Source organism: Choristoneura fumiferana, chromosome 17 (assembly GCF_025370935.1).
Source record: "Choristoneura fumiferana chromosome 17, NRCan_CFum_1, whole genome shotgun sequence".
In the NCBI taxonomy this organism is placed as follows: Eukaryota; Metazoa; Arthropoda; class Insecta; order Lepidoptera; family Tortricidae; genus Choristoneura; species Choristoneura fumiferana.
The window spans coordinates 1552681-1578274 of NC_133488.1; the positions used below are offsets into that span (position 1 = coordinate 1552681).

Sequence of the window (25594 nt, forward strand, 5' to 3'; positions counted from 1 at the left end):
TAAAGCTCGTGGTAAGTTTCAAATTTGAATTTCGAAAAACTCCGAGGTGCGAGCCGGGGTTTGAACCCACGATCCTCTGCTTGAGAGGCCATAAGTCAAACCACACGGCCACCACGGCTCCCTTGGCCTTGTGTGTAAACAATTAATTGTACTTATAAGCTGGCATTCATTATTTATTTCTAACTAGCCTTTTGCTCGCGACTCCGTCCGCGTAGAATCCGTTTATCCCGCGGGAACTATGCAATTTCCCGGGATAAAAGCTATCCTATGTCCTTCTCCGGGACTCAAACTATGTGTACCGAATTTAGTCTAAATCGGTTCAGCTGTTTTGACGTGATGGAGTTACAAACAAACAAGCGTATGGACGGACGGACGATTTGGTGCGAGTGGCTGGGAAGGACTGGATGCGGAAAACTCACGACCGCACAGAATGGTCTAAAATGGAAGAGACCTTTACTCAGCATTGGGTAGATCAAGGTTGAAGAAGAAGAAGAAGAAGCGTATACAAACTTTCACATTTATAATATTAGTGGGATTGAATCAATGACATTATTAATTACAAGACCAACCCAACTCAACAGGCAGACTTATCTCTTTGTGGGATCTGTACCAGTTATCCTTTGAGTGGAGTACTGGTGGTTGCGATGGATGTCAATAAACGTCACTGTATTGAGAGATTTTCGGGTGTATAGTCCAGATTCTCCTATAGTTCAGTGGGCAGGACACCTCTGCAGGGCTACTACGAAACTCGAAACTCGAAGTTCGTATCCTACCGTCCCTCTCGCTCTCGTATTAAATAGTATAAGTGTCAGAGGGACGGCACGACACGAACTTCGAGTTTCTAGTTTCGTAGTAGCCCTGCTGACCCGTAAAGCCACAGAAAGTGCGAGTTCGCATTCTCTCTATGGATCCGAAAATCCTTTTTCTTTCTGAAAATTAGGATTGCAACTATCAAAGTTAAGTACTAATTTATTAGTAGTCGGTTAAAAAGCGCCCGTTGATTTTCAACCGTTTCGGAAAGCAACTAAAGAATAATTCAAAGGTCAACGGGTCCGTAAAGCTCTTAAGTGTCGTCAAGTGTCTTTGGAGCTTTTTAAGGCGGTAAGCACATACTTGAGCTTTAGAAAAGGCAACGTAGTCACTCATAAGAGGATGAGGAAACTCAAGTATCCGACACGGATACAAATTTTTAATTAATATTATTTAGAAGTCAACAGGATACTTCTAAAGCTCCGCTTTACCGGACTTCACTCGCTGTTGTATAAGATTAGCTTTTGTTGTATTTTTTTTTTCAAATAAGTACGGTCAAGGACTTAATTTAATTTCATAGTAAACGTTATAGTGACATCGGATAGATTAACAACCCAAAAAGTAGTTTCTGGGAAATTGCATACGTTTTTATAATAAAATTCCAAAAAATATTATAAATGAAACGGATACAAAATTCAGATCTATTGTCAAGAAGACATTAATATCTAAGGAGTATTATTGTTATAGGTTTAGGTTAATTTTATTTTGTTTAGTTTAATTTTTAGTGGGCTTAATGTAATACTTTATATATATTGTTTGACAAATAAAAAAAAAAGGAGTATTATAAAGTTAATAATTATATCATGGACAGGGATATTTGGAAATAATTCCGATCCGCATTAGCGATCGCTTCAAATAGCGAACCTACTGTATTAAAAATAAAGTTGTGTTAAATACTTGTGATGTATACATATCATTTAATAATAATATTGTAAATCTGTTTAAAAAAAAATATACCTCGTTGAGTTTCTTGCCGGATTCTTCTCAACAGAGGTTTTCCCGAACCGGTGGTAGATTTTTTTTTGACATTCATAAGTGCTTGCTATAGCCTAAATTGAATAAAGATATTTTGACTTTGACTTTGACTTTGAAGGAAAATCGTAATGACTTTTTCTTTGAAAAGGTTCCATGGCGGCTCATAAATTAAAGTCCTTGACCGTTCAATCGAACAAACTGATTCATCTCATGATCATCATCCCAGCCTATTTACGTCCCACTGCTGGGCACAGGCCTCCTCTCAGAATGAGAGGGCTTGTGCCGTAGTTCCCATGCGAGCCTAGTGCGGATTGGGAACTTCACACACACCATTGAATTGGTTCGCAAATTTGTGCAGGTTTCTTCACAATGTTTTCCTTCACCGAAAAGCTGTAAATTTAAAATGTAATTTCGCACATGAATTTCAAAAAACTCAGAGAGGCGAAGGCCGGGGTTTGAATGAATTTTCTTGTTTACTGCCAATTATTTACACAATACATTTATTTCGCTTGGGATGACGCAAGTACAAAATTTGACTTGACTAGATTTAACGTACTACTATAATACTACAGACTATAACTAGGGTATTGCATTGAATCCTAAAGAGTAGAGATTTATAAGTAAAATAAATACCAAGCCCGCGTGGGTACTAACAGCCCAAACTCTCTCATTCTGAGAGGAGACCTGTGGCCAGCAGTGGGACGTAGGTTGAAATTATTCACTAGAAATCATCAAAGTGAAGTAGCTGGTACTCGTTCATTTCGCAACTTTTCATTTCGCAAACTCTAAAACTGTAAATATTCAGGATTTATTTCAAGGCCACCGTGTAAAACCCTTTAGGTTAGGTTAGGTCAGTTTTATAAAAATCCTGAAATATTTACAGTTGCGAAATCAGGTTGCCAAACGTTTTTCGCCGAAACATTAGTAAACTGAAGTAGGTACGATTTGAAATAAATGGCTATTATAATATTCCAAAAAAAAATTGTTCGAAATGACACTTCGCACACGAACCAACCACAGAAACCAACTACTGCTACCAGAAAAGTAGGTTAGGTTAGGTTAGAACTGCGTCCCCCACAGAAACGAACTGCTATCAGAAAAGTAGGTTATAATGCCATTCAATATTTTGGAAAGAGTGCTTTATGCCAAACGATACGTTTGACTAAATAATACTTGGTAATATGAAACATGACTAAGTAATTATTTTTAAAACAATAATTTGCCAAAACCAAATTTACTAACTGTAAAATTGCGATAAGTTGTTTTAGCAAATGTTTTTTTTTACCAAATGATAATTTGAGTAAAATATTTTGGGATTTGATATTTTGGGAAAAGTTTTTTGCCCATACATTAGTAATCCCCTTTTACCGCTCTCTTGGCACGGAACCATGAAAAGGCGCTAAAGCAGGACTTTAAAATCTAGCTCTGAATAGATATCTGAGTAAGGAGGATAATACCAGCCTTGTGAAGCATTTCTCGACTAAAGCGTTCATTCTGCGGCCTATAATCATAATTGATCTCCTTCTTGTTGAATCTACTATGTTTATACGCAGCTTAAATAACAGAGCGTCTATTTTATTAAAGAAACGCGCGGTGCCCTAAGGAAATTGGCTGTTATCATATTTATAGGTTATAGCCGTTGTGTATGTGTGTATGTTTATATACTCTTTATTGTACCATCAGCCAAATAACAACAAACAAGAAACAACAAGTTCATATGAAATTAATATGTCGCTCGAATTTTCAAGTTGACAGACACGTCTATTGGCATTATTGTTTTATGACATGCAAACGATTATCAACTTTAGGGAGGTAGACCACATATTTGGCTGGTACAACAAAAAAACTTCTTTTAGACAAGTCATTGTACTCTTTAAAAGAATACAGTGAGATTTTATGTTGACATCATATATGCATTTCATTTTTGTTTTTATGTACTTACCTTGTTTTGTACTCTTGTTTTTGTTTTGTTGTCATTTTTCACAGTTTTGTGAACTGAATTTTAATTTCATATTTAATTTTATTGTTTTTTGACATTTTAATTATTTGATTGTTCGTTTGGTTCCTATTGCATAAATTTGACTTAGATTTAAGAATATTCTTGTTTTGCTTTTAATTATTATTATTGAATTGAATTCTAATTTGACATTTTAAATTTATTTATTTTTTTATTTTTTATTCTCGCTGACTATTTATTATACTTAATAAGATTTTTTTTTTTTGTATACATTTGACGATCCTTTTGTGAATTTCTTGTAATTAACTGACATGTGCTTATAATGTATTTTTTCAAAAGGTAATAAATAAATCTAATCTAATCTAATCTAATCATACAAGCTAAATAAATAAACACAATTGAAAAACGTTGAGATACCTACATGTGCAAGTGAGCTCTGCCAGTTAATTTAGTCAAATTGTGTGGCCAATGGTTTGACTTCAATGGTCTCTTAAGCACAGGATCGTGAGTTCAAACCCGGGCTCGCAGCTCTGAGCTTTATGGCATTCATGTGCGAAATTGCCCTTTGGCTGACTTAGGTCATGTTCTAGAAGAGTCATTTTCTAAGTATAGGTCATGTTCTGGGTCTACGTCATGAGCATGACCTACATAGAAAATGACTTACCTAGAACATGACCTAGTTAGAAAATGACTCTCCTAGAACATGACCTACTTACTTAAGGGGCTCCTAGACGGGCCATATTTTCACTGCAATATGTGGCCGGCAACTATTGGTGTCCCTGTCTAACATGTGAGTAAGAGAGGGACACCAATAGTTGCCGGCCACAAATTGCAGTGAAAATATGGCCCGTCTAGGAGCCCCTTTAGACAATGAGTTACCTAGAACATGAGCTAAGTCAGCCAAATCAGACCGACAAAACACTCCTGTTTTTGCATTGGGGTTTTAAAAGAATGGTGTCGAATCTGTTAAACAGCGATTATGTAATCTGCGACCACGCCGTTCTAATCCCAGTTCCAGAATGATCGACAGTTTCAATATCGGCACCTCTTTTTGCGATGTCGGCGAAGCGTGAAATGAATCTAAGTATCACGCCCGATAGGCTGATAATTGATCGGAATGAAAACGGATATCCGGATTGGATAACCGCGCGGTTAACGGGGAAGTTTGGAATTTATGTGTTTACTAACCCTTTTCCCCCGGCTTTGTTCACGGGTCCCGTTATCAAACTGAACTGTGGGATTTATTTATTTAGTTTATATACAATATCAACATCTCGGCATATATAAGTCCCAATACGAATAAGACACAGGCTTCCTCTCAGAATGAAAGGTCAAGCGATCAAAATGTAAGGGTAACTGTGGGTCCCACTGAAAAACAGCGTTGCGGCTTGCTGAGTGGGGCCCACTTTATACTATTCGATGTTATTTTTTTCTTTCCATCTAATGTATTTTTATGTGTATTGAATACGTGTAAGTAAATGTTTCTTTCTTTCTCTCTCTCTCTCTAACTGCGCCATGAGATTTCCAACCGAGCCGCCCTAATATTTTAATCGCTTCACCTTTCATTCTGAGAAGAAGTGGAGGAGGTGGAAGTGTGTGTATTGTGACTTATATATGCCATGATATTGATATTGTACCCCATACCGAATGGGAAACTGCGTCAAGTCTTCACATCACCAATTCCACAGAGTCTAAAGACGAAAGTCTTCAATCAGTGCGTCCTACCCGTTATGACATACGGTGCCGAAACATGGACGCTCACGTTAGGACTGGTCCACAAATTTAAAGTTGCTCAACGTGCTATGGAAAGGGCTATGCTCGGAGTTTCTCTGAAAGATAGAATTCGTAACGAAGTGATCCGACAGAGAACCAAAGTTATCGACATAGCCCACTGCATTAGCACGCTGAAGTGGCAATGGGCCGGCCATATAACCCGAAGAACCGATAACCGTTGGGGTAGACGAGTTCTTGAGTGGAGACCACGGATCGGCAAATGTAGCGTAGGACGTCCTCAGACTCGGTGGAGTGATGAACTTCGCAGGGTGGCTGGCAAGAGCTGGATGAGAGTAGCCGAGGATCGTGCTCAGTGGCGTGCCATGGGAGAGGCCTATGTCCAGCAGTGGACGAACATAGGCTGATGATGATGTTGATATTGTATATGAACTAAAATCCCACAGTTCAGTTTAATAACGGCACGCGTGAACAAAGTCGCTGCAAGGGTTTTGGTAGCATGCTCTACGCGTAAGTTTATGTTGATTTTTATGGGCGGTGGTGATCCCATCAGGAGACCCACTTGCTCGTTTGCCATCCAGTCGAAAAAAAAAAGTACCGAAAATCTATTTACGTATAAAATGGGCTAAATACTTTATGCATTAAGTACTTGACATTTGAAATTACATTTGAAATTTACCACGAGCTTTGCGGTGAAGGAAAAACATCGTGAGGAAACCTGCACAAACCTGCGAAGCAATTCAATGGAGCGTTTGAAGTTCCCAATCCGCACTGGGCCCGCGTGGGAACTATGGCCCAAGCCCTCTTGTTCTGAGAGGAGGCCTGTGCCCAGCAGTGGGACGTATATAGGCTGGAATGATGATGATGATTGACATTGCAGTCAGCGTCTCGGGCCTCGCAAGCCTTAGCCTTCAAAACCCGAAGAAAAATACGCGTACATTTTCAAATAACTTAAGAACACATCTGACGCTGTCCCAGAAGTCTTTAGATCTAGGCTGGAAAAGTTCTTTCTGAGAAAGTAGAGCGTGGTGAATGCATTGAGGTCGGCCGGTAAAATGTTCCCTTTTAATCGACTGTGGTTGGCCCAGAAGCTACAGACTGATGTGCTGTGGAAAAACGATCGTTTAGTTAATATTTCAGTACGTACGATCGTGGAAACTGGATCGTGTAAAAAGCTGCAATTTTTGTGCTACTAATGTCATTATTAAAAGCCGTGGTGGCCTAGTGGTTTGACCCATCGCCTCTCAAGCAGAGGGTCGTGGGTTCAAACCCCGGCTCGCACCTCTGAGTTTTTCGAAATTCATGTGCGGAGTTACATTTTAATGGGCTAAATACTTTATGCATTAAGTACTTGACATTTGAAATTACATTTGAAATTTACCACGAGCTTTGCGGTGAAGGAAAACACCGTGAGGAAACCTGCACAAACCTGCGAAGCAATTCAATGGTGTGTGTGAAGTTCCCAATCCGCACTGGGCCCGCGTGGGAACTATGGCCCAAACCCTCTCATTCTGAGGGGAGGCCTGTGCCCTGCAGTGGGACGTATATAGGCTGGGATGGAATGGCATTATCATTCCATACTTTTGTCAACGAAGTTATAGTAAATCGAATACCTTTAAACGAGCAATTCTTGTATTGATATATATATTTCGGGGATCTCGGAAACGGCTGTAATGATTTCAATTAAATTTGTTATGTAGTGGTCTCCGGGGATGAAAAATCGATCAAGCTCTCTTCTCTGGGAAAACGCTGGTTACCGAGTTATAGTCCGAGCGGAGCTCGGTCGCCCAGGTAATTGATTATTAAAAGGCTCTAAAGGTTGGTATATGAATTAGTTTATTCTAATGTACCTATAACACTCCGGTTTACAGAATCTTTATTTCTCATCTAAACAATTTATTACTTACATGAGAACCTAATATCTAAGGTAGCATTTGTAGTTTACAGTATATCAAATAAAACCTTAAAGCTACATAAATAAAATTAAAAGTTTTTCTGATAACTACCGTAAACGGCTTCAACTTTGCCCTCTGGCCCTAAAATTGCCTAATTCGATTTAGAGTCGATAACTCAGCACCCTTTAGGTTTTTAAACTTTTATCCCCCCGTAATAATAATACCCGTGTAGATAAAAGTTGAAAACCTATAAGATTGCTAAATTATCGACTCGCAATCAAATCAGGCAATGTTGGGGCCAGAGGGCAAAGTGGAAGTAGTTTACGGTATGTACAAATATGTAACGTATATAAGAATACAATAGCAAAACTTCAATTGTAATATTAATTTTAGCTGTCAAATCTGAGCAAGTAAAGTACTTCGTAGTTATGTACGTTTACAAAGTAGTAGGTAATTTCAAAGTACTAATGCTGCTCTAGCTGGAGTTAAGCTTGCAGTATAAAATGAAACGTAAGTTTCATGTTTCAGCAGCAGAACTGCGGTATCAGTGTATCGGTTGTGAAATGATATTTTAATAGGGTTCCGTACCTCTAAAAAGGAAAAAACCAAACCTTTATTTATAGGATTAATACACATAATGTATGTAAATCGGTTACTCGAAGAAGAACTGCAACATAAAATTTGGTTAAAAAAAACCGGCCAAGAGCATGTCGGACACGCCCAAAATAGGGTTCCGTAGCCATTACGAAAAATTAAGTGATATTTTTCTAAGGATTTCGTATTTTATACGGAATCTTCCAAGTTTAGGTATATTTTATGCCTTAGGCTGCTATTTACTCATAAACTACTAATAATTCTCAAGCAAACTTAGCCGTTATAGTTTTCCTTTAAAGTTTGATATACTTACTACCATCCTGATTTTTTTCAAATTTTTCCACTCACCGGTTTAGATTTTAGAGAAAATTTGCACTTTAATGTTGAATATTTCTCAACAAATCACTGAATCGAAAAATCGTTTTAGCAACCCCCTAATGGTTTAATAGACCTATCTAACTATACCCACACTATAGGGTTGGATGAAAAAAAAAAACTCCCCAATTTACGTCTATGGGAGGTACCCTAAAAAAAATTTTTTTTTTTAATTTTTATTTGTACCTTTTTGTCGGCATAGTTTACTTATATATCCGTGCAAAATTACAGCTTTCTAGCATTGATAGTCCTGAGCAAAGCCGCGGACGGACGGACAGACAGACACACAATGGCGAAACTATAAGGGTTCCGCTTTTGCCATTTAGGCTCCGGAACCCTAAAAACCGGGCAAGTGCGAGTCGGACTCGCGCACGCGGGTTCTGTACACATTTATAGGTAAAGTAAGCGGGCATGGTGTCTTAAAGATAATTTCTCGCTTTTTCCGAGTGATTTAATACATCCAGTGTATGCAGAGCCCTACTCTTATGCAAAGTGTACGCAGTGTGGAGTCAGATTATATTGGTCCTTGATATTTACAGACAGAGAATAATTTCAGACTTTTCTAGTTGGTTGTGCTATAATAGCTACCTTCATACCAAATTTCAAGATTCTGAGTTCACGGGAAGTACCCTGTAGGTTTTGATTCCCTTGCGAGCTGCGGTTGCATCTTTTTAATTGCGTTGGCTTAGAAGTTTGATTTTTTCACAGCTCCAAGGGACAGTAGACCTCAGTATTTGATATAAATTTCAGCTTGATACCTCCACGCGCTGCCGAGAATAAGGGTCTTGACAGACAGACAGACGGACAAAAAGTGATCTAGGTTCCGTGTTTTTCCTTTTGAGGTACGGAACCCTAATAACTTTTGCAAACTGTACCTATTGTTGTGAGCAACTGAAATATAATAATATACTGAGTGCCTCTCACCAAGAAAGCTTCTATTCTAGTCGCATAACTGAACTACATTTTATGATTTAAATTCGGATTTTGTTCAGCGTACCTTGATTTTAGAGAAGCTCGATATTTCGGCAGTACATGCGCCACGATCACGAGATGACTGTAGAATTCCAGGTCGCGCTACACTATTTGGTGCTCGGAGCAAAACCCGAATTTAAACCATAAAACTGACCTAACCAACAAAAGGTTGGAAAACCCCGACTTTGTTACTTCAAAGTTCAATATCTCAAAAACGGCTGAACCGATTTTGATAAACAGACACACAAACATACAGACACACAGCGGTCAAACTTATAACACCCCTCTTTTTGCGTCGGGGGTTAATTAGTAATGACCGTGATAGTCTAAAACATTGTGAGCTACATTTCTTCCGTAACGGATTGATTGCCGTTTTGCCGCTGTACCAAACAATCTTACAAGAACGCAACATCACGAACTCCCTTAATGACGCTTGTAGGAACTGCGTTTGTCTACTAGCTTCACTTTTTACCCCCGACGCAAAAAGAGGGGTGTTATAAGTTTGAACGCTATGTGTGTCTGTCTGTGGCACCGTAGCTCTAAAACGGGTGGACCGATTTGAATGCGGTTTTTTTATTTGAAAGCAAGTTTTCTAGCGATGGTTCTTATAAACTAATAAGCAAGCAGAAATATGACACGCACCAAGTATAATTTATAAATAAATAAATATCACGGGACAATTCACACCAATTGACCTAGTCCCAAAGTAAGCTTAGCAAAGCTTGTGTTATGGGTACTAAGCAACGGATAAGTATAATTATATAGATAGATACATACTTAAATACATAGTAAACACCCAAGACCCGAGAACATACATTCGTATTTTTCATACAAATATCTGCCCCGACACGGGAATCGAACCCGGGCCTCAAGCTTCGTAGTCAGGTTCTCTAACCACTAGGCCATCTGGTCGTCTAAATTTACATAGTAAACAGTGACAGCTGTTCCTCATCCAAAACAATACAGCCTGTGGATACTATTGATGGCCACAGTTAGGTACAGTCGAGAGCTTAAATGTTCTAAATTGCATCTTTTACTAATTGATATTAAGGGGCTGTTTCACCATCCATTGATTAGTGTTAACTGTCGGTTAAATGTGATGCCGTCTCCGTCTATTCGAACAAAACAAATTAATGAAACAAAAGGAATATTTGTAAAATTCCCATAACCTAATGAAACAAATATTCTCAGAACCAAATTTGTATTGAAGTCTATCAACAAATCAAATCAATGTCAAGCAAAAACACAATATCTGATGGCCAGTACAATGAAGTTTCAACACAAATAGAGACGGCATCACATTTAACCGTCAGTTGACAGTAATCAATGGATGGTGAAACAGCCCCTAAGTTTCAAATTATAATAATCGAATTTGACGTGAGCAGGAGGATAACGAACCCATCGTATATCCGTCCTAACATTCCGTAACTTAAATCTCCCAAAATTCCTTCACAAACAAATTATTAATCCTAAAACCAGATCGCACGAGCGCGGTCTAACGCTTTTCAACTAGTTTTAATTACCTAATGTTAATCCAGCCCCGAAATTATCCCTCCAGGATTACAATCGGAAAGTGCTCATAAAAGGGCTAACCCTTGAATTGAATTAATAAACAAATATATTTAAACGAGGGTATTTTAAAGCAATTATGTCTTCGACTTCGAGTTGTAATTGTAGTGCGTACCGTAAACTGCTACAACTTTGCCCTTTGGCCCCAACATTGCCTGATTCGATTTAGAGTCGATAACTCAGCATCCTTTAGGTTTTAAACTTGTATCCCCCCGTAATAATAACTCCCGTGTAGATAAAAGTTTAAAACCTATATGAGTGCTAAATTATCGACTCTAAATCAAATCAGGCAATGTTGGGCCAGAGGGCAAAGTTGTAGCAGTTTACGGTAACAGTTTGCGGTAGCGCTGTCTGAGTTATGTTAAAGGTTATTGTAGGAACATAATGTAGTTAGGGCATAAAGCGTAATTTTGTAGTGTTGGATGATTTATTTGTTACCCTATTGAGAAGGCAGTAAGATAAAGGTTACTGAATTAAACTAAGAGAACTTTATTAACCCTTCGCATGTGCACGTGGTGGCCTAGTGGTTTGAGAAGCCGTGGTGGCCTAGTGGTTTGACTTATCGCCTCTCAAGCAGAGGGTCGTGGGTTCAAACCCCGGCTCGCACCTCTGCGTTTTTCGAAATTCATGTGCGGAATTACATTTGAAATTTACCACGAGCTTTGCGGTGAAGGAAAACATCGTGAGGAAACCTGCACAAACCTGCGAAGCGATTCAATGGTGCGTGTGAAGTTCCCAATCCGCACTGGGCCCGCGTGGGAACTATGGCCCAAGCCCTCTTGTTCTGAGAGGAGGCCTGTGCCCAGCAGTGGGACGTATATAGGCTGGGATGATGATGATGATGATGTGCACGTGAATCAGATGCAACTTGTAGACCTTTACACGTCTACATCTTTTACATTTATGTTCTATTTATAGTTTTTTTAAGGCAGTCGGGTTTTTGGTTTTTTAATTTTATAATTTTAGATATTGCTGTAAAATTGGTAGCTTAAAAGTGCTACAAGTCAATTGTATTTTGTTTCTTTTCTTTTGTACAATAAAGAGTTTACATACATACCTACATACATACATTATACCTGTATATAGTATGTACTAGTATTTTTAAGTCTCTTTTTGCGTAAGGGGTTATAAAGCATAACGGAGGAACATAATCATGCATTTCACATCTCATTACGTATGTACTTCTGACCTTTGTATCCCACTTTGGTTCCCACTGAAAAACGGCGTTGCGGCTTGCCGTAACATTATGCTGAGTGGGGCCCACTTTATACTATTCGATGTTATTTTTATTCTTTCCATCTAATGTATTTTTATGTGTATCGAATATGTGTAAATAAATTTTTTTTATTCGACTGGATGGCAAACGAGCAAGTGGGTCTCCTGATGGTAGGAGATCACCACCGCCCATAAACATCTGCAACACCAGGGGTATTACAGATGCGTTGCCAACCTAGAGGCTTAAGATGGGATATCTCAAGTGCCAGTAATTTCACCGGGAGTTACTTACTCTCCACGCCGAAACACAACAGTGCAAGCACTGCTACTTCACGTCAGGATTAGCGAGCAAGATGGTGGTAGCAATCCGGGCGGACCTTGCACAAGGTCCTACCACCTACTGTTTCTCTCTCTCTCTCTCTCTCTCTCTTTGTTTCCAGTACATACAGTTTCATTATCGAATCGTAAATGATCGCAAACATCAGTAAACAAACTCGTTCCGCTAACGAGCATGTTTTTATTCCATTACGTTATTACCGCTCTCCTGTATTTGTTCTCGCTTACCTGTAATTTATTGCGATTTCCGTGTTCGTATTTACATTGTGCTATATTTAGGACATTGTTGCTACTAGTGTCGGGTAATGCTGAAAGTATGCAGTTACCTACATTAATATTTGCCACAGCGGAGGGTGCAATCTGACATTTTGCTCGAAGGACCACCTCCTCCGAATTATAATAATACCTAATAATAAAAATGTTTATTGCACTCAAAACAAGTGTTACAAGTAACATAGACTTAAGTTCGTACATACAAAGAGATCTTATGTAAGTAAATTGACATACGAGAATGCGGGCCCCCGCCGCCCATGGACGCACGCACCGAAGTCACTGATGTCTTGCCGACTATTTGTATAAATGTGTGTGTGTTTGTTACAGAGACATGCACGCGGCTGTGTGCGGGAGACCAGGACTGTGTGATGCCATGAAGCCAGCCAGCGGGTCAGAGCTGCTGCGATACTTGCGGAAGGTAAACTTTACCGGTAAGTTGTTCAATAACGTCTCACCAAAAAAAAAATGCAAATCTAGACACGCGGTCGAGTGTCCAGCCAAGTTCAAAGAAGAGGAACTGGTGACGCAGTCGCGTGTATGTTTACATGAACTATTTCGAGCTACCTTTGACTACCTGGCTGACATACGGCTGCCCCTTAGCTCGTCTAGGTACAAACCTAAATTTCATGAATGTAGGTCAAAAAACACAAATGTGTAATGAGAGCCAAGTTCATGTCTACGATCGCTTGTGGCGTAATTTGACTGTTATTATTCTAAAATTTGGTTTGTTGATAAAAACAAACCAAGTCAAGCCATGAACTTGAATTACATCCCAGGCTAACTCGGCATGACTTTGGCTTCACATTAATATTTTTCATGGGGTTATTATTTTACATTCGTCAAATAAATGAACGTGTTAGTGCACAAATGTATCATTTTACAAAAATTTACTTGACAAACGCTCATTTAGCAATCACTAGTCGCTTCATCATCATCATGTCAGCCGAAAGACGTCCACTGCTGGACATAGGCCTCCCCCAAGGCTCTCCATTCAGACCGGTTTTGTGCTTTCCGCGTCCACCGCGATCCCGCGATCTTAACCAAGTCGTCGCTCCATCTTGTTGGAGGTCTACCGACAGCCAGCAGCCGGCAGCGGGTACTAGTCGCTTGAGTAGTTAAAAAATATAATTACTTAATACCAGTTTATACAATAAATAATATCAACTGCTTACTGCGGTTTACTAATGTTTCGGCGAATAACGTTTGGCAACCTGTTTCATTTCGCAACTTTTCATTTCCCAACTGTTTGATATTTCTGAAACTGTGAATATTTCAGGATTTTTATAAAACTAAATGGTTCTACACGATGGCCCTGAAATAAATCCTGAAATATTTACAGTTTTAGAGTTTGCGAAATGAAAAGTTGCGAAATGAAACAGGTTGCCAAACGTTACGTTGCGAAAAGGCAGTACTCGGCTTACCTGCCTGTCATGGCGCTATTTACGTGCACGTGCACGTGCACGTGTGTTGCAGAGCCATAGTGGTCTAGAGGTTAGACATGGAGAATCGTGGTGGCCTAGTGGTTAGACCTGCGGCTTCTCAAACAGAGGACCGTGGGTTCAAATCTTAGGAGGCCTGTTCCCAGTAGTGGGACGTATATAAGCTGAAATGTTGATGTTGTTGTTCTGATGAAAAACCAGTAGAACTCCAAAAATCACCGCTGCCTCGAAAAAAAACTTATCACAACCTTTCCTAAGGCTTTGTTACCATGGCTACGAGTGAAGGCGTACCGACGGCAAATTTAATTTATGCCAATTCTAAGTTAAACGCTCTCAGAAATGCTTTAATATTTTTTGTGTAGGTACTTGGGCAATAAAACATTATTAAAATTGTTGCTAGGATCATGATTTACCTCCATTATTTGTACTTGATGTGTATTTTGCGATTTTTGCGTAGTGTCATGTGAAAAAAGTCAAAGTGATTATAGAATATATAATAGTACTAACGTAACCGGTCTGTAATATGAGCAAATCATTTAAACATAGATCATACTCCTCAAACTGAACAACGTTTTTTTTCGCGCTGTCATCGTTCATCCACCATTGCGTCTCATATTTCGTTTTCTATAATTTTTTTACCGTACAACGGCAGGACCTACTGGACACTGGCAGAATTGTCCTCCAATGGACAGCGCCATATTTTTCTAAAAAACAACAACAAACTGAACAACATTTAGTTCAGCGACTTAAAAAATAATTAGTTTTTTTTTTATTACACTTAAGTTTATTCGAAGAAGCAATGTAAAGCAAAATGCTTGATATTTGTACTGTGACAGCAGCTAGCTACATATTAGTAATCTGTGTGTGACAGGCGACGTTACTTGTGTTCTAGGATAGCGTACAATGAGAGCATTATTTAATTTGTTTGAAAGAAGGAAAATTCAAAGACTTCATTATTTTTCAAAGTCGCTGAACTAATATTTTTTAGTTTGACGAGGACGATCTATGCATATTTTTTGCTCGTATTACAGGCCACACCCGGTAGACATAGCTACAATTAACTGATTACAGTGGTGAAAAAGTTTGGCATGCAGCACTATGTTTGATTTGTGAATTGGGATAGGTATTTGTTATGATTAAACATTTGACTTTTTTTATTCGACTGTATGGCAAAAGAGGCAAGTAGGTCTCCTGATGGTAAGAGATCACCACCACCCATAGACACCGCAAGTGCCAGTAATCTCACCGGCACCGGCTGGCTGGCGGCGGGTGTGTGGATTTGTCTGGCTGTTGGCCGGCTGTGTTGACTGTTAAAAATTTGATAATTCTCGTAGAAACAGGTAGTTATAATACGTAATAGATAAGTGTAGTCCATTCAGGATAATAATGGTCTCTAGAAGTTCACACGTTTTCTCAATTGTTGGTATATTTCGGAGGGGTATATACTTCAGCTTCCCATTCAGGTCTATCCATTTTGATCACAACTACCGGCTGCTAAAATATTAGATTAGATTTGATTTTTAGAAAAATATGGCTCTGTCCATTGGAGGACAATTTTGCCAGTGCCTAGTAGGTTTTGCCATTGTACGGTAAAAAAAATCTAGAAAACGAAATATGAGAGGTAATGGTGGATTAACGATGACAGCGCGAATCTCTGCTAAAATCTTATTTGAATTAATAACACTAACACGTCGGTGTTTCGTTATCTTTGAAGTGTAAATATCAATGTCAAATTAAAAATGTCATTTTTCTGGTAAAAAAAGGCAAAGGAAACATATCTATTCTGTGGTAGTATTGAGAAATAAATTATAATAAATATTTTTCCGTGTTCAGGAGGCAAAACTCTTTCGATTCCTGTAGTAATTTTAAGGTGTCAAAAAAATTTAATCTTGTCAATTAAAGTCCTTGACCGTACGAAATAATAATAATAATAAGTAACTCTAATGCTGTTATCTACTGCAGGTCTCAGCGGCGACGAGTTCCGCTTTGACGCCAACGGGGACGGTCCAGCGCGCTACAACATCCTCCACTTCAAGCAGGTGTCCCGAGGGGTGTTCCGCTGGCTCAAGGTCGGGGAATACCTGGATGGGGAGCTGAAGCTGGACCTGAATGGTAAGACTTTGCTCAAAGAGTTTCAGCACACTTTGCCAAAATTACGCTCGAATTTTGGCGTGGTTACACCTGCGATGTTAACATACAACATGTTACAAAATCCCTACTTATATATTATATATTATATATTTATATATTATATATAATATTATAAATGCGAAAAGTAACTCTGTCTGTCTGTCTGTCTGTCTGTCTGTTACGCTTTCACGTCGAAACCACAGGAAACCGATTTTGATGAAATTTGGTATATAGGTATTTTGAACCCCAAGGATCAACATAGGATACCTTTTATTTCCGGTAGAGGGCGCCACCGCGCGATAACCTAGGTCCGCGCAGACGAAGTCGCGGGCTTAAGCTAGTAAACAATAAATTATTAATCAATTAGTTGTCAACCTTAGTAAGCTCAAACCCTTAGTAAGTTTGAAACGCATCAGTGTAGTGTGGGTTTGTGTGATTTGTGTGTGTGTGTCAGACGGACCACAAATTTTTTTTTCAATTGAGAAAATGGCTTATTGCGTTCTATTTCTAAATTTGCTTTTTAAAACATAAAACACTGATGTGTTCTGTTTTAAATTTCAAGCATCTCAAAACTTATTGAGTGACCTAAGTAGCCTGCCACAGATATCCTTATTGAGAAAACTTGACAACGCTTCCAATAAAACGTTTTTTTAAACGTGAGACTGTGGCGAGGAACGCAGGTAATTCGATTTGCGGAAACCAGATACTTTAATTCAATTTGCGGGAACACAGGGATCCTTTCAACGTGCAGTAACAGATTGTTTTCTTTCAATGTGCAGTATTAATAAGGCAGGGAACTTCAGCGTTGCAGAAATGCACTACTGTAAAATGCTTGCCTCTTTAAGCTTATTTAATGGTTTGGCCTTGGTACAAATGTTAAAGAATAAGCACTTAAGTACCTGCTTTCTATTATTCTACTTATCCTACTAATATTATAAATGCAGAAGTTTGTGAGTGAGTGAGTGAGTATGTTTGTTACCCCTTCACGCTAAAATGGATGGATGCATTTAGATGAAATTTGGTACGTAGATAGCTAGATGTCTGAAATAACATATAGGCTACTTTTCATCCCGATATTCCCACGAGATCGGATAAAACTTTGACAATGCTACCGCTGGGCTTAGAGTCTTGAAATTTTGGACAGTTGTTCTTAAAACAACCTCAATGAAGACTACGATATAAATTTTTGGAATTCCCAGGGGAATTTTGTAAAATCCCGGAATTTCCATTGTAACTACCAGATTGAATAGTTACGCGTGCGAAGCCGCGGGTAAACTCTAGTATTTATATAAGCGAGTTTGTGAGTACATGTAAGTACATAAGAGTCAGAGTAATGCCCATCTCTAGTCACATATACCCTCATTTTAAATCAGATACATTTTCCACAGAGATCCAATTCAAATGGGACTCCCGGCGTCCTCCGGAGTCGGTTTGCAGCGCCGAGTGCGAGTTAGGCCAAGCCAAGCAGTACGTCGAGGGGGAGAGCTGCTGCTGGCACTGCTTCAACTGCACGCAGTACGAGGTAAAGCCGCGTATCCACTAGAGGCAGCCTCGGGCCGAGCGGCTGCCTCGCTCCGTGGCCGCGCAAGTGGAGACGCTGCCAAAGGCACGGCTCAGACTGAGGCTCCTTTGAGCACGGCCAAAAAACCAACAAAATATGGCTCGGCTCGCGGTGCTCGGCCTGAGGCTGCTCTAATGGATACGCGCCTTAAGACCACAGAACTTAGTGAGAGGAAAGAGTTTTCCGACAGACAAATATCACTAGATGGCGATGGCGATGTTTGGATTGGCAAGAGGTCCGTTTGGCGTTACAGTCTATTACAACAGTAGGTCCAGATGGGCTACTACGAAATTCGACAATCGAAGTTCGTATCGTGCCGTCCCTCCCACTCTTGTATCAAACAGTATAAGCGTCAGCGGGACGGCAACATACGAACTTCGAATTTGGCACTTCGTCAGGGCCAGTGTTTAATCTCCCAAGCTTCAATTTTCTCCGAAACTCAAAAAAAATCTCAGTGTATTTTTTTGTGCTTTTATAGATCACGCTGTAGGTTAGGTTAGGTTTGTTTTATGAAGGTTCCGAAAAAATATGGTTTCAGAGAAAATCGTGAGTTCGGAAAAAATAATTGTGCGAAACGTCAGAGAACTGAAATACCTAAATCTGCTCGCCGTCGCCATCTCGCAAATATACGAGTACCTATGTATTTTTTTAAGCTTCTACTCAAATATTAAGAATATTTTTTCAAAGTCAAAGTCAAAGTCAAAGTATTTTATTTGTTAAACATAGGTATAACTGTATACAGTGGTAAAAGAAAATATTATCGTCTCACCATGTTTAAAGATAAATATTTCATTCTATTTTAGAAAACGACTTTAATTATATGTTTATACGAATACAACATATCGAAATTATAAAGCAATCGAATCAGTAGAAACTCGTAGCTAGGTAAAAAAATCCTTTTAGTGCGATTTTCTCAAAAATCACGTCAAGCATTTGAGGGTTAACATTTGGTGAAAGCACATACGCATATTATTAAGGTTAATAATCCGGAAAAAGAAAGATAATTTTCTCGCTTAACCCAGCTACACGCTTTGGAGATAAGAAAATACCTCACATTGTATACAACATGGTTTAAATTTCCTAGAGGACTGCATTTTTTGGAGACCACACTGCACATTCAATGTCTCCATCAGATCCGTTCACCGTACGTGGAGACAGCCTGCATAGTGTGCCGACGGGGCACCCTCCCGGACCCCACCAGGACCCACTGCATGCCCATACCGGAGGCCTACCTGCGACCAGACTCCGCCTGGGCCATTGGGGCCATGTCCTTCTCTTCTGTGGGCATATTGCTGACTTCGTGAGTAATTTTGAGTTTTGATGACATACTGATTATACTCATAATATACTCAAGTATAGCATTGAGGATGAACTCGTGGAGAGTTCGAAACGGGTCGACATTTTTATAGTGTTGTGATAGTTGGTCCCATGCGCGTACCCAGGGCGTATGTGGGCTACCTACTGCCTACCCTTCTGGAAATTGTATGATTTTGAATTACGTATATTAGGTAAGTGTTCAATTTTGAAAAAACCTCGCAGCCGCCCGCCCTACACATTACAAACTTACCTTATGTTTCGTGTAGGCACTACAGTCAACAACTCGAAAACACGCATAATTTAAAAGCTTAAAGTTATCCTGAAAATTCCAGTCTCTTGCTAATAAATAATTTTCCTTTTGCTCTTAGTTTTGTCTGCGGCGTGTGGTTTCGGCACAGCTCGACGCCGGTCGTGCGCGCGAGCGGGAGGGAACTATCTTACGTCCTGCTCGCCGGCATTCTCATGTGCTACCTCGTCACCTTCGCTCTCGTCTTTCGACCTACAGACATCCTGTGCTCGATACAGAGGTAATATTTTTTTTATTAGACAAGTCTGTGTTAGGGTTCAGTGACCGATGTATGACAAACGGAACCTTATTAGGGCCGCTTGCATGGTCTGAGGTTGAAAAGTTATAGTTTGGCTAATGAAAGCTGAACCCAGCTATTATTTGAATGGCAACATTATTCAAATGTCATGGGCAAGGAGATCAAAGAATATAAGAGAACAGACACTTGACCTTGTACTATTATATTCTGTGATTTGTTGAGTTTAGTACCTTCTTGTGTTAAAAAAGAGTTTGAGAGCTGAAATATGGGTAAAACAATGAAAAGTGGTGTGCGACAGATTATTTTTACCATGATAAGCAAATTCAAACAAAAACAAGCAGATAGGGAAGCCTTGATCTAACAGAAAAAAGTGCTTAGATGCGATGACCGAATTTGTAGGTTAGTGGGCATGGCAAAATATTTTGATACTAATTTTTCCTTTCAAAACTGGTTAATACAATTGTGGTTCTTTTTTTTATTATTTAACTGTATGGCAAACGAGCAAGTGGGTCTCCTGATGGTAAGAGATGACCACCGCCCATAAACATCTGCAACACCAGGGGTATTGCAGATGCGTTGCCAACCTAGAGGCCTAAGATGGGATACCTCAAGTGCCAGTAATTTCACCGGCTGTCTTACTCTCCACGCCGAAACACAACAGTGCCAGCACTGCTGCTTCACGGCAGGATTAGCGAGCAAGATGGTGGTAGCAATCCGGGCGGACCTTGCACAAGGTCCTACCACCTGCAAATTCTCTTAATAAGTATTCACTTTTTCTTCTTATGCCTAAACGTCACTTTGGTATAGCAGAGAACCTTCTGTACTTGAACTATTACTTATTCTATGGTGATACCATCTGCAATTTTTTTGAATTTGCCGCGTTTTTGCAGGTACATCTTTCATTAGCCAGACTCTAACAGCCTTATTCATAAAAAATCCTTAATTGAGGTTTGATCGGTCTGTTACTTAGCAGACTGATTAAGCTTGTTAGACGGTTGTCAAGAAGTATGATTCATAAACGCTTGCTAGCAGTCTGCTAGTTGTTGAGCTGCTGATAGACGGATTAGACGCGTTATGTTGGCCACCTTGACAAATCAAAGACAAAAAATGGCCTAATCGATAATTAAAAAAAAATTGACAGCAGTGACAGCAAATTAGCAGGAAAAAAAATAAAAAGCGAGATGTTTGTTTTCCCGCCATTTCCGATCCGCATTAATCATCCTAATTTTTATTTCATATTGTTAATTTATTGTTGCTAATTTAGAGGATTTTTAAATACAAATTCCTGAAAATAAATTTTCCTGTTTTTTTTTTAATCTTTGCGTAGCCCTGCCTTCACTATAAATATCTTCGGTATGGTTTTTTGCTCTTGTCAGTCAGCTGTTCAAACTTGTGGCGGCCATTTTGTGACTTAGCAGGAAGATAAAGGAGGGTCTACGGTCCTCTAACTTTAGCAGAGCCTTGATCGACTGATTAGCGCTAACAGACGTTTATGAATCATGTTTTTTAGCATCGGGCCTTCAAGGAGCCTTCAAGGAGGCTCTAACTTTTATGAATAAGGGGGTTAATCTTTTACCCTGTGTTATTGATGACTGTTCCATACATTTTGACACTATTTAACCCTGGGTTAGCACTTAGCTCGGGGTTATACTAATTGACTTTGATCTCTACACGCCCGTTTTACTGTCGCTACTGTTCGTCGTTCCGTCCGTCCATCTGTCCACATTTGTCAATTGTGTTTGCTTATACAGCGTGTTACCCGCAGCCAATGACATTAATTTAATTAATAAACTAAAATTCAGACTTTGTTTACTTTCTAACAAAATTAAGTATAATTACCAGCAAGTCTAAATGACAGCCGGTAGATACTTTGATTATTACTTGTCAATTTACTTTGCTGTACATTGCTGGCAATTTTAATTTTGTTAGTTAGTTAAAAAAATACGTTTCATTAAAAAAAATACAAACCACATAAATAACCCGAAGCAAGCACAAACATACACACACACACACACACACACACATATAGTCACACTGGTCACACATGTGAATTAAAATTAAGTTTTCACACCTCTCCTTCGGAAAAGTAACTTTTCCTCCCTGACGAGAGGGAGCAAAGTGCAAGTTTTCTGGTCAAGGCTTTTCTAAGTGTTTTATTGCAAATGCCATTTTTTGAAGTTGATATTTGTAAAGCTACGCCATTTTCAATGCTGGTTGTTCTTTAATAATATTAAGAATTACTTTTTTTCAAGTTTCTTAATGCTCGGTGTGAAAAATTGTATGAGCCACTCGGGAGCAAAATTATTTTCATCTTGTGCGTTAACACTTGAATCCCTCATTACGCTCAGGATTCTACTTTAGAATCCCTCGCTACGCTCAGGATTCTATTGCAGAATCCTTCGCTACATTCTGGATTCAATGTACGCCCTCGCCGTAAATACACCATTTTGCTCCCTTGTGACACAAATAACTATTGTCTATTAGATTAAGGTCTATTTGCACATTCAGGGTCACTCAGCCTAAGCTAACAATTGTATTGTACGAGTGTAACTGTTATTGGCCTTACGTATCACTTCCAAATTAGAATTAAGATGAATTGTAACGCTGTTGTTCTCCTAAATAAATAAATAACCTCTCATAAATTTTAAACCTAACTATTCTAGTATGCTATACGTAAAATGTACAAAAAATTAATACACGTCATCCAAAAGCATACTTTATACTGTTCGTTATAAGTTATAAGCCATAAATTTCACCGCTGTCAACTCAAATTATTATATATAGGATAGGGCCAGAAAAGTGATATAAGCTCCGACTTTCCGGGTCTCCTACATTTTAACGAGTTGACGTAAGAAAACTGTTCTCGAGAGCTGGATGGAGAATGCGTATTTTAGAATTCCGTAGTTTAAAATGGAAAAGAAAACCTCTTTAGGATCACGCGATCATGTTTAAATAATTATTCAGGTGTACAATGCCATGGAGCTGAGAAAATGATGAGTTTCTATGTTTACTCTGTCAACAAGTTTGTTATAAATTAATTTTTAATACATGCTTTTTTTGCTGACTGTACGGTAAACGCAGTACAAAACTATGATTCATTTTGTAGTAGCATACCTGCGTATCTAAATTAGTGGGGCCTGGAAAAGGATTAAATCGAGTTTAGCTCGATATGTTCCTGGCTAAAGCTTGAAACCTATAGAGAGCGGAGGCGGTACCGGTTGTAATATTCGAGCTAACATGAAAGAGGCCACATAGAATACCACGCGGGAAATAAGCGTGACGCGGTGTTCTGTGTGGCCTCTTTAATGATAGCTCGGATATTACAACCGGTAACGCCTCCGCGCGGCGCCGCACCGCTCCGCCTCCGGCGTCAGCGTGCTTCTAGCTTAAATCCTAGACTTCTTCTCGGAGCAATGCGACTTGGCGGCTGCTGCAACACGCGCACGGAACAGAACCAGCCACCAAGTCTCGTTTGCTCTTGAGTGACGTGAAGACGTGAGCTGTCCGGTTTTTAACCCCCGACGCAAAAAGAGGGTTGTGTCTGTCTGTGGCACCGTAGCTCTTAAACGGGTGGACTGATTTGAATGCGGTTTATTTTTATTTGAAAGCAGGATTTTTAGCAATGGTTCTTAGACATGTTTTATCAAAATCGGTTCAGCCGTTTTTGAGATATTGAACTTTGAAGTGACAAAGTCGGGGGTTTTCCAACCTTTTGTTTGTTAGGTTATTACGTTAAATATGAGTGAGTCATACCGGGTGTGGCCTGTAATATGAAAACATAGATCATACTCCTCAAACTGAACAACATTAGTTCAGCGAATTTTAAAAATAATTATTTTTTAATTTTTAATACACTTTTAAGTTTATTCGAAGAAGCAATGTAAAGCGAAATGCTTGATGTTTGTAGCATGACAGGCGACGTCAGTTGTATTCTAGGATGGCGTAAATTGATAGCAGTAAGTATTTAACTTGTATGAAATTATTTTTAAAAGTCGCTCAAATAATGTTGTTCAGTTTGACGAGGACGATCTATGTTTTAATTTTTTGCTCGTATTACAGGCCACACCCGGTATTTTCATGGTCAAAGTTTACCATCCAACTTGTACCGCTTCCAGGTTCGGCACCGGCTTCTGTTTCACGGTGGTCTACGCGGCCTTGCTCACGAAGACCAACCGCATCTCTCGCATCTTCAACGCGAGCAAGCACTCCGCCAAGCGACCGATCCTGATCTCCCCAAGCTCGCAGCTGGCCATATGCGCTGGTCTTGTCTCTATACAGGTATATGGGCATTATCAGAAAAAAGTGTACCCTGTACTTTAAACCTAATCTTTGCGAGAGGTAAGTGCCAGCCCTGGGGTCGCCTGAGGCCAAAAGCAGACGATTAGATAAGTTCAGAGAGGTAATGCTGCCAGTGACTCGGGGTCAATGCCTGAGGCAGAAAATTTGGTTGACGTTTTTTTATTTTGTAACATTAGTTTAGTTTATATATAGTTTTAGTTTTGGATGTTAGATAGTACTTTAAGGGGCTGTTTCACCATCCAATGATTAGTTTTAACTGACGGTTAAATGTGATGCCGTCTCTATTTGTTTTGTTTGAATAGACGGAGAACCATTAACGCTAATCAATGTATGGTGAAACCCCTAAACCTAACAAATTTTGGGTTATTCCTATTCAGAATAACGAGCACTATCGATTTAAGCAATAAAAAAGTGTACCACTTTAGATTGTCAGTTTTGTGAAACAGTTACATACGTATGTTGTATGGACCGTCACACAACTGACTAATAAATTTTGTATGGAAAATTAAGGATAATTAAGGCAAAATGGGTACATTTTTCTGAAAACCCCCATGTGACGTTTGACATAACATTAACTTTAACTGAATTACCCCGAAAATTAAATCTAGTCTTCTAATCTCACCCAACCTATCTGAGTCGTTGCCTCAGCAAGTTTTGCTCGCTCCCTGCTGTTCAAAAGTTAAGTAAGGAACTAATGCAAAGTGACTATTTGAGGAAATATTTTTTTTAATATTACCTATTAGCTAATAGAAAATATTTGCTTAATCAATAAGTTAACGTTTTTCTTAATAAAACTTGACGAAGTAAAATTATGCCAATAATCCGATCAAATAAATAAAATGCAAACTGTAACTATAGGTACTAAAGACGTGTTTAGGAAATAAAACTACTGCGTTATATTTGGGAAGTAAAATTAGGCGAAAAATATTTTGCCCAAATGACATTATACCATTTCTTTCACAGGTGCTGATAGTCGTAGTATGGATGATCGTAGCCCCCGCCCGGGCCATGTTCCACTACCCCACCCGCGAGGACAACATGCTCGTATGTGACTCATACGTGGATGCATCATATATGATCGCATTCTTCTACCCCATCGTGCTCATCCTCGTATGTACAGTTTATGCGGTTCTCACGAGGAAGATACCAGAAGCTTTCAACGAGAGCAAGCATATAGGTGAGCATTTGCCTCTTTTTATTGTCCCGTATCTATAAGTCATGGTAGCCTAATGCCGCTCAAGCAATGAGTAGTGGGTTCGAGCCAGAGCTTTACTCTGAATGTTTCAGAATTTATGTGCAATATTCTATCCATCCATGCGAGCCTATCCACTTACAGCCTTATTCATAAAAATCCTTAATTGAGGTTTGATCGGTCTGTTACTTAGCAGACTGATTAAGCTTGTTAGACGGTTGTCAAGAAGTATGATTCATAAACGCTTGCTAGCAGTCTGCTAGTTGTTGAGCTGCTGATAGACGGCATAGTATAGACGGATTAGACGCGTTATGTTGGCCATCTTGACAAATCAAAGACATAAAAATGGCCTAATCTCACATTTTTATTATATCATTTTGCGTGCAAAATTACAGATTTCTAGCATTGA

At 39.3% G+C, this 25594-nt stretch overlaps 1 protein-coding gene across 1 annotated transcript in view; it reads left to right on the forward strand.

The window, feature by feature from the left end:
* LOC141436681 (metabotropic glutamate receptor 2-like) overlaps positions 1-25594 on the forward strand; it is a 62910-nt gene that overhangs the window by 28303 nt on the left and 9013 nt on the right. The window contains exons 7-13 of the mRNA XM_074099690.1: positions 13030-13133; positions 16104-16253; positions 17660-17793; positions 18966-19132; positions 19518-19676; positions 23810-23972; positions 24957-25170. Of these exons, the coding sequence (XP_073955791.1) occupies positions 13030-13133; positions 16104-16253; positions 17660-17793; positions 18966-19132; positions 19518-19676; positions 23810-23972; positions 24957-25170 (1091 nt within the window). The remainder of the gene's footprint in view (positions 1-13029; positions 13134-16103; positions 16254-17659; positions 17794-18965; positions 19133-19517; positions 19677-23809; positions 23973-24956; positions 25171-25594) is intronic.